Here is a 9,886-nt window from a genome sequence, read left to right as displayed (position 1 = left end):
CAAAGTGTATCTTGGGTTCCAGGTTTGCAAGCTCCACATTGATGGCCTACAGACGTTTTCTTTCTCCTGTATTTTTCTGACCACATTAGTAACCAGAGGGCAGCTGATTTTCACAACAGAGGATATTTTCTTCTCACTGTCCCATTTAACATCTGGCTGGTTGTGTTTAAAATAAGTGGCTGCTTTAATTTTTAGGTAGCACCAATAGTCTTTTAATCCATTGGTTCTTGAGCAAAACACTTCATTTTCCATTGCTCCAGTTCGTTCAGCCGGCAAAAATCAGTAACCTTGCAACAGACTGATGTGCGGTTCAGGCAGGGAATATGTATGTCACGGATGAAATAAAACAGTAGGAATTATTTTCTCTGAAGTCTTGCTTTGCATCAGTCTCTCCACACTTTCATGGAGAAAGTTTCTAAAAGAAGTAAAGGAATGACACCACTTGTAAGGCACTCATTTACAACTGTCATGTGATGCCAAAACAAATCCACACACATGCATGTGGGCACACACATGTAGGGAGAGATACAATTGGCTTCTTTCAGTTTCCATCTATCAAATCCACTCACAATATTATTGAAAAAAAATTAAGTTGACAACAAAATGAAGACTATGGTAGAAAAATGAAATGAAGATAGAAAGATGTACAAAAATGATTTTTTAAAATGATACGTTCACTTTGAAGGCTGAGAAACTGCTGACAGAGAAAACAAAATATCATGGAAGGAATGTTATATAAAGAAAACAAAACAATAGAAATTGAGAAAGAAATGGAAGAGAAACTAGGTAACAGTAATATAGAATTTAATGGAATTTAAGTGAGACAGAAAGCTTGGGTGTTTTGTGTGTCCATCCAGTCAGTATGGGGTGAGTTTCTTTAGTTTTTGAAAAGTACCCGTTAAGAATACTCACCAAATGAATAGAGAAAGAGAAAAAAAAAATGCTTCTTCAACAGTTTGAAAGTGGTTCAATAAAACAGAACCAAACTATGAAAGATAGCATCGAATATGTTTAGAGTATTATTGAGAAATGACAAAATGGGTTTTAGAAAAAAAAAAAAAAGTCTTTAAAAATCATTGTAAGAGATGTTTCTGCAATATCAGTGATTCATTCATCAATAAGGCTGTGGTCATAGTTCAGATATGAAATTGTTGACACTTTTTAATGCAGTGGTTCTGAAAAAGGAGCACAAAACGGGGAGTGCAATTGATGGGTTGAAGGGGTAAAAATAGTGGGCCTTAATAATTTATTAATAATAATAATAATAATAATAATAACAATTAAATTATGTAAGATGAGTCACAAAAAGTTCAGCTTCTGAAGGAATTTACAAAGAAAAACAAATGCTTAAAAAAATAATAATAATAATAATAATTTCAAATTTTTGCACAAGGCCAGCAAGTTCAGGGGTCGGGGAGTGGGTAAGCCAATTTCTTCAACCCCAGTGCTTAACTGGTACTTACTTTACCAACCCCGAAAGGATGAAAGGCAAAGTCAACCCCAGTGGCATTTGAACTCAGAATGTAAAGACAGACTAAAAGTCGCTAGGAATTTTGCATGCTAACGAGTCTGCCATAATAATAAAAACTAATTGCAATCATTCAGACAACTTGGCCAGTACCGACATTGAATACATAAATCAGCAGCATTCAAATAAATATAAAGAACAATATATCAAATTCAAAAACCTGTTATAATTCTCTTAGCATTCTGATTACTCAGTTAAATGTAACACTTATTTATTCACAGTTTGGAATTAATTGTGTATTATCTCATAGCTTCAAAATTTTGACGATGTGATTATTTTTAGAATGACATTGTAGGGTAAGTGTGAGAAGCTGGATCTGGCTGGTTTGAACATTAAAATAGGTAAAATATTTGGGTGTGATGTGGTTGGTTTAAATGCTAAAGAGTTAAAGAGTGAATCAATCACTGCAAATTTGAGTTCACTTTTTTCTTGTTGGAATGTTTAGGGAGAAGATTAGTTGGAAACCTTTAAGAATATCAAAACCGAGACTGAGATAAATACTCTTTTAACTTGCTAAACCCTGCTAATAAATACTTTCTAATTATGGCACAATGCCAACAATTTTGAAGGGAAGTGGGCTACTTTATTACAATTTTGAAGGGGGGGTGGTCTACTTTATTACATAGACCTCCAGTATTTGGCTGGTACTTTGTTATTAATCCTGAAAGAATGAAGGGCAAATCAACCTCAATGGAATTTGAACTCAGAATATAAAGCTGGAAGAAATGCCGCTAAGCATTTTTATCTAGCATGCTAACAATTTTGCCAGCTTGCCACCTTAATCATCATCATCATCATCATCATCGTTTAACGTCCGCTTTCCATGCTAGCATGGGTTGGACGATTTGACTGAGGACTGGTGAAACCGGATGGCAACACCAGGCTCCAGTCTGATTTGGCAGATAATAACAATAATAAACTTTTCTACTTTAGGCACAAAGCCCGAAATTTTTGGGAAGGGGGCCAGTCAATTAGATGGACCCCAGTACATAACTGGTATTTAATTTATTGAATCCCAAATGGATGAAAGGCAAAGTCAACCTTGGCGGAATTTGAACTCAGAATGTAAAGACAGACGAAATATTGCTAAGCATTTTGCCCAGCATGCTAACATTTCTGCCAGCTCGCCACCCTTAACAACAATAATAATAACGAGCCTTTCTACTACAGGTACAAGGCTTGAAATTTGGAAAGAAGGGGATAGTCAATTACATTGATCCCAGTACTTCACTGGTACTTTCTTTTATCAAATTTGAAAGGATAGAAGGCAAAATCAACCTCAGTGGAATATGAACTCAGATCATGAAGAGTCAGAAGAAATGCTGCTAAAGATTCTGCCAGCTCACTAACTGGACCCTAGAAAATTAATAAGACTTATTTTATCAATCCATCAACAAAAGGAGTATCAAATATCAAACTAAATAGTTATAGGTACCTAGTCCAACTTTAACATCTTAACTTCAGAAGCCTTGTGTGTCTCAAGCCAATAAAAATAAAGAAAAAAACCCACCTGAATTACTAAAAATGAAACAGGACTTCCATACAATTATACATCGATAACCAAATTTTAAATATTAAACATCACCATTTATGCATCCATATTTTCCATGCTGGTATGAGGCTAATGTCTGGATACCCTTCCAATAATTTTTTAACTAAAGTACTTAACTCCACATTTTCCTGTATCAAATGGTCAAGGTGCTAAACTTTGTTTATGCAAGACATAAACACACTTCACTGCTCAACAGGTGCCAATATAAAACCATACAGGTAACAATGCATACATACATATTATATAGCTGTAGTAGAAGACAATTGTCCAAGGTGCCATACAGAGGAATTGAACTTGAAACCACATGATTATGAAGCAGACTTTTTAACCATACAGCTATGCCTTCAAATTATTAGCAAAGGATAAAGAAACAAGTTTAGTAAATTTGTAAAATTATATTTCATCGCTCAAATAGAAAACTTAGAATTTGTTCATCTTCATCAATTAGACTTTATTAAATCAATTGGATTTTATCAAATCATTGTGAAATCGTAGGCGTCGCTGATGCTACTATCACATAACTGGCACCTGTGCCGGTGGCTTGTAAAAAGCACCTTTCGAGCATTGTGCCTCATGGAGGCAAAGTGGTCAATGCTGGTGGCACATGAAAAGCTCCTTCTGAATGTTGGGCCTCACGGAGGCAACAACCGAGACCTTTGGCATTATGTTGTGCTTGAGAAGAAGACCCATCAAGCCAAGTAAATATCGCAGCCATGGTAGATATCGGTGTCACACAAATGGTACATAAAAGCACTCATTAAACTCTTGGAGTAGTTGGCATTAGGAAGGGCATCCAGCCATAGAAATCATGCCAAGTCAGACTGGGATCTGGTGCAGCCTTCCAGCTTACCAGCCCTGGTCAAACCATCCAACCCATGCCAGCATGGACAATGGACACTAAACTATGATGATGATGATGATGTGTTGTTCTAGGGCAAAGCATGTATACTTCAATTTGCCAGATTAGTAACTTTGGATCTTTAATTTACTACTGGTTAGCAGTAGCTTTGGTATTCATTTGTAAAAACAGTTGCTCCAAAATTATGCCAACTGCCTAAATGTGAGGAGATCATCATGTTCTTGCAAGCCTGTAAACTGGCTGGACAACCTATATTTCATGGACGGCAGTAGGTACCTCATATATGAAGTAGAATATGTTGCCTTCGTTACCCATCACATCAAGGAATGCAAATAATTCATGGAATGGAAATAGTAGAGATCACCGTATCCTAACTTTATAACCGCTACTACTATCTAATATTGGCACAAGGCCAGCAACTTCAGGGTTGGCAGGGTTAAGTTGATTACAATGACCCCAGTGCTTGACAGGTATTTGTTTCATCAACTCTGAAAGGATGAAAGGCAGAGTCAACCTCAGTAGAATTTGAACTCAGAACATAAAGATAGACAGAATACTGCTAAGTGATTTACCTGGTGTGCTAATGATTCTGTCAGCTCACTGCCTTTCTAATATTGGTTTCAAATTTTGGCAAAAGACCAGTAAGTTCAGGAAAGAGGGAAAGTTGATAACATTGGCCCCAGTACTCCACTGATACTTAGTTTTATTGACCCCAAAAAGATGAAAGGTAAAGTCAACCTTGGTAGAATTTGAACCCAGAATCTAAAGACGGATGCAATGCCTCTAAGCATTTTGTCCAGTGTGCTAACAATTCTGCCAGTTCTCTGCCTACCTACTCTCTTATATTAAAACTTCATAACTATTACTTTCTGGAGTTGAGATTTTGTATAGCCAGGTCCACCTGACTGGCTCCTGTGCCAATGGCACATAAAAAGCACCAACTGATCATGGCCAATGCCAGTACCCACTGACTGGCTCTTGTGCCGGTGGTACATAAAAAGCACCATCCAAACGTGATCGATGCCAGGCCCACCTGACTGGCTCCTGTGCCAGTGGCACATAAAAAGCACCCACTACACTTTTGGAGTGGTTGGCGTTAGGAAGGGCATCCAGCTGTAGAAACTTTGTCAGGTCAGATTGGAGCTTGGTGCAGCCACTGGCTCACTAGACCTCAGTCAAACCGTCCAACCCATGCCAGCATGGAAAATGGACATTAAATGATGATAATGATGATGACGATGACGACACCAATATTTACAACAACCATTATTTCCTGCTTATAAAGGGTTATGACCAAAATAATTTTCAAAGGTCAAATAAGCAATGAATTGGCCATATCTAATATTGGTACGTATAGCCTTGTTTATCACTGATGCATGCATTATTGATCTGGGAGAGCACAGTATTTTCAATTGTGAATCATGTTATGGTTATCATGAATTGATCTATGGATAACACAGGTCAGTGATTAGTTGAAGATTCTGCTTTTATTGCAACCAACCACAATGCACTTACTATTGCATGTGTAAACATTATCGTGTTACACGTCTATATATTTTTCTATATGGATTTACATACATGTACCAAATCAACATACTCCCAGTAAATAGTAAAAACATGAAGGCCCCTGACCCTGACAAATGGTGCAGATGAATGTATTCTCTGCAGGAAAAGGTAGAGATGTATTAAAAGAATACATGATGATGGAAGCTTCGCTGCTCTTGGCTGCGAGTTAAAATGTCAATGGATCTATCCTTCATTCCCTTTACAAATGGCATGGAGAAGATTCGTTTTTGTAGGGAACAAAACCCCCCATATTACCATTTTTCTCTTTCTAATGATTTAATTAAGAGTAAGGGATGGGCCAAAGACCTTTGCAGGCTCTCTGACACCGGTGAAATTGGGGCAATTAATGTTAAGCTTGAATATCTCTAAGTCAATAACTGCAGGAAAAAATATGAGTGGATAGGGGATTCCAAAGGGCTGATGTTCTGGGGTAAAAAGGAACAAGCAAAGGGATTAGAGCTGAGGTCAGTTACCATGTAGCTTTTGTGAGAAACAAAGAGTAATGTACTCAGTATACATTTATATGCCACATGGTATAGCACAGGTAGCATAAGTAGTTAGCTCTTGGTAAAACCAAGAATACGATCCATGTTTGATTCTTAGCTGTGGTTATTTGATTTACTCTATGTATGCCTATGAGAAAAGCATGAACATCACTGCTCTCTGTATATGGAGTTAATATGGTTGGTCAGTTATTGAGGAACACCCTGATCACAAAATGTGAAACAATTAATTTATGTATCATGCAGTATAATGTAAGGAATATAAGTAAATATTTATCCCTATTCTTATGCTTTCATAATTTGAAAAAAATACCCTGCCACCTTCAGAAGAAAATAGCTTGTCCACAAACAAGACAACTTGAATGTGCTAGAATATCTTGTGACATTAAAATTTATATTTAAAAAAATACATTCGTGTTTGCTTTGTAACACAGCAAGTGGTTGCATTACCTCAAAATAAATTATTTGTTTCGATAATTATGACTGAAAAGTTACCAACAATATAACTGGTGTATAAAACAATATGAGTCACAGTGAATTCCCAGGACAGTGGTGCGAGTTCCTAGGAGTCACAACTGGAATCATTTTTAACTGAGGCAGTCAACTCTTTTGGGTCTTAAAATTTTGGAAGGTGGATTCTCTGGCTGATACCACAGACTAGAAAGTTTCATGTTTTCATTAGCTAACAATTTTCAGTTGGAAAAGAAGAAAAATCACAAAATTTTTGAAAAGAATTTTTGCATTATCTTCCTTTGTATCAACAACAACAAAAAACGGTAAAAACGTTGAAGCACTTAAACAAGAATAAATGTAAGGTATTTAGTGAGAAACTAAATTGAGGTGAGTCACTGACATTTGTAATTTTTAAACGTGAAGTGTATGTGTTTGTGTGTTTGTGTGAATTAGATTGTGTGTGTATGTATGTTCATGAACATATGAATATATAAAAATATATACCAAAACGAAAAATTCTCTGTTTGTTCCCATTTTATGATAACTAAACTTAAGATCTATGATGGATAATTCTCTGATTTATCATTTTCAAAATCATCTGCTCTCAGACAATAAGTTGTTATAAATGCAAACATATTTATTTAGACAGTGTATGTCATATCAGTCACTTTATTCCCTTCTTAAACACTATTCATAGGGAGTGTTTAACCCTGATTTCCTAGCACACAAGAAACAAATTTCTCCTTGGATACAACACTTGTCTATCATTAATAACAAGGCCTGTGTATTATACAAAACTTATCACCCAAGAGCTGATATCCCTCATCCACTCCGTTATTTCATCCCCTGTATGAGGAGAAAACAGACATGTATAATACATACAGAAGACTGCATAAAGATAAACGACCTTACATATACAGACATTGAAAAATCAAACAAATTTCTATTAGGTTTGAAATGAGAGAGAGAGAGAGAGAGAGAGAGAGAGAGAAAGAGAGAGAGAGAGAGAGAGAAGAGAGAGAGAGAGAGAGAGAGAGAGAGAGAGAGAGAGAGAGAGAGAGAGAGAGAGAGCATATTAAAAAAAAAAAAAAGTATCGTTTTAATTTTGGAAATCCTGTATTTAGATTTGGAAAACTATTGGAAACATGAATATACAGATACAAATGATTCTGAACATGATTGATGATGCCATTCTTGATGAAATGATTGACAGAAATGATCTCTTACTTATGTTCAGTAAGGAAATGTGCAATGAAGTCATGCTTGTCTTTAGAAAGCTTGCCACAGATATTACAACAACGACAGTCCATTTTGTCATGCATGCTTCGATGAAGATGATACATTGCTGCATCTTGGAATAGCAAACAGCAGAAGTCGCACCGATAGACATCATCACGAGACATGAGGTGAGTGATGAGTTCTTCAGTGGAGAAGTCCACCAGACACACTCGGCTGTTAATCCGTGCATAAGATGAAGAACTTGTCGACACTGATGTAGTTCTGTTGGGAAGTAATGATCGGTGTCTGTTAAGATGTGTTTGCGAATTGAGTGACTTAGATGTTTTAACTGAATGGTGACCAAGAATTGATCTTTTCGGAGCACGGCTTGTTATGCTTTGCTCACAGTTTGAATTGTTGCTTTCACTTGTTATGCTATCGCCATCATCTCCCGCTTGAGCATGGTGCATGTCTGTTGTGCTCACTGCACACATAACACCAACATCAGGCTCAGTACTGGAATGCACATCACGGAGTACTTCTGAATGAGTTGTGCCATCCAGGTGTATGACTAGAGAATCTTCTAGAGATTTGGGTTGGTCGTTCTCATCTTGATCAAGGGGATCCACCTGGCGCACCATTAAATTTTCTGAGCTCATAACTTGATTAATATTTGGATGAGCAATTGCTTCTAGTTCATGAGTAATTGCTTCAAATTCATCAAAGTCTTTTGGTTCTGACTTCATTAACGAGGAATGATGAGCTGAAGTTAGACTTGACAAAGAGAAACCTCCATCCTCTTGGTCTGGAGCTGTTTGAGATTCAAAATTGTTTTGCATAATTTCATATTCTTCGTTACTCACACGGGTGACAAATGCTGGCTTACGTCGGTGTGAAAAGTTCATAGTCTGCATTCCAGCATCGCCAATACCTGCAGATATTTGAGCCTAGAATATAAGATTAAAACACAATTAGAATGTGATAGAAGCTAACCAAAGGAAATATTAATGTCATTAAATATACATGCTTATATACCAACATCCCCCATTCTCTAGCCAGGTTGATTCTACCCTGTCTTAAAAGTAATTCCCTTTTATGGTTATCATTTTAATTTTCAAATCAGAAATGTTATTTGTGTTACTACATTATTCAAACCAATGTTTGCATATCTTGATCACTGAGTTCTCAAAACCGAATAATAATAAACATGATGATGATCATGATGATAGTGGTGGTGGTGGTGGTCATCATCATCATCATTGTCGTCATAATAATAATGATGATAATGATAATAATAATAATAATAAGAAGAAGAAGAAGAAGGGAAGCTGCAAGGGCTCATACGGCTGTAAAGATCAATTATTGATCAATAAAGCCATAACTGAAGACAGCCGCAGAAAGAAGAAAGGCCTCAGCTTGGCCTGGGTGGACTACCAAAAGGCTTTTGATAGTGTTCCCCACACGTGGATTCTGGAAACACTAGCCATAAACAAGGTGGCACCAATTATTATAAAATACATAGGGCACTCAATGAACAAATGGCAGACAGTGCTACAGCTCCAAACAAAAGAGGGACTTGTGAAAACGAAAGCCATCCCCATTAGAAGAGGAATATTCCAGGGAGACACGCTCTCTCCACTCCTGTTCTGCCTGGCTCTCACACCCTTAACTGAATTGCTAAATAGAACTGGATGCGGTTACAAATGTTACGGAAAAACAGTCAGCCACCTTCTATATATGGATGACCTAAAATTATATGCTAAAAACGACAAAGAGCTAGAAACACTACTACAGACAGTACATGGCTTTACCAAGGAAATAGATATGAAATTCGGATTAGAAAAATGTGCCAAAGCAACCCTGAAAAGAGGAAAATTAGTTAAAAGTAGCAATATAACACTAGATAAAGCCAATGAAATAAGAGAACTAGATGAAAGCCAACCATACAAGTATTTAGGAGTCAATGAACTAGATAGGATACAACATACACAAATGAAAGAAAAAATAAAGAAAGAGTACTATAGACGAGTTAGATCAATACTAAAAACAGAGCTCAATGCTAAAAACAAGATAATGGGTATCAACACTTTAGCTGTCCCAGTTATAAGCTACAGCTACAACATCCTTAACTGGACACTAAACGAACTATCTAAAATAGACAGGAAAACAAGAAAAATAATGACAGGATATAGGATGCACCACCCAAA

General features: G+C 36.7%; 1 protein-coding gene across 3 annotated transcripts in view; it reads right to left on the bottom strand.

The window, feature by feature from the left end:
• Nucleotides 1–787: 787 nt before the first annotated feature.
• LOC106872801 (uncharacterized) overlaps nucleotides 788–9,886 on the bottom strand; it is a 45,424-nt gene continuing 36,325 nt past the window's right edge. For 2 of the 3 annotated variants that reach the window (XM_014919914.3, XM_014919916.3), the window contains one exon: nucleotides 788–8,626. In XM_014919914.3, the coding sequence (XP_014775400.1) occupies nucleotides 7,685–8,626 (942 nt within the window). In that variant the 3' untranslated portion in view covers nucleotides 788–7,684. The remainder of the gene's footprint in view (nucleotides 8,627–9,886) is intronic. The other variant, XM_014919915.3, reaches the window with a different exon arrangement.

This window comes from Octopus bimaculoides, chromosome 7 (genome assembly GCF_046866305.1).
Source record: "Octopus bimaculoides isolate indiv1 chromosome 7, ASM4686630v1, whole genome shotgun sequence".
Lineage (NCBI taxonomy): Eukaryota > Metazoa > Mollusca > Cephalopoda > Octopoda > Octopodidae > Octopus > Octopus bimaculoides.
This window is presented reverse-complemented; position numbering and strand designations above follow the sequence as displayed.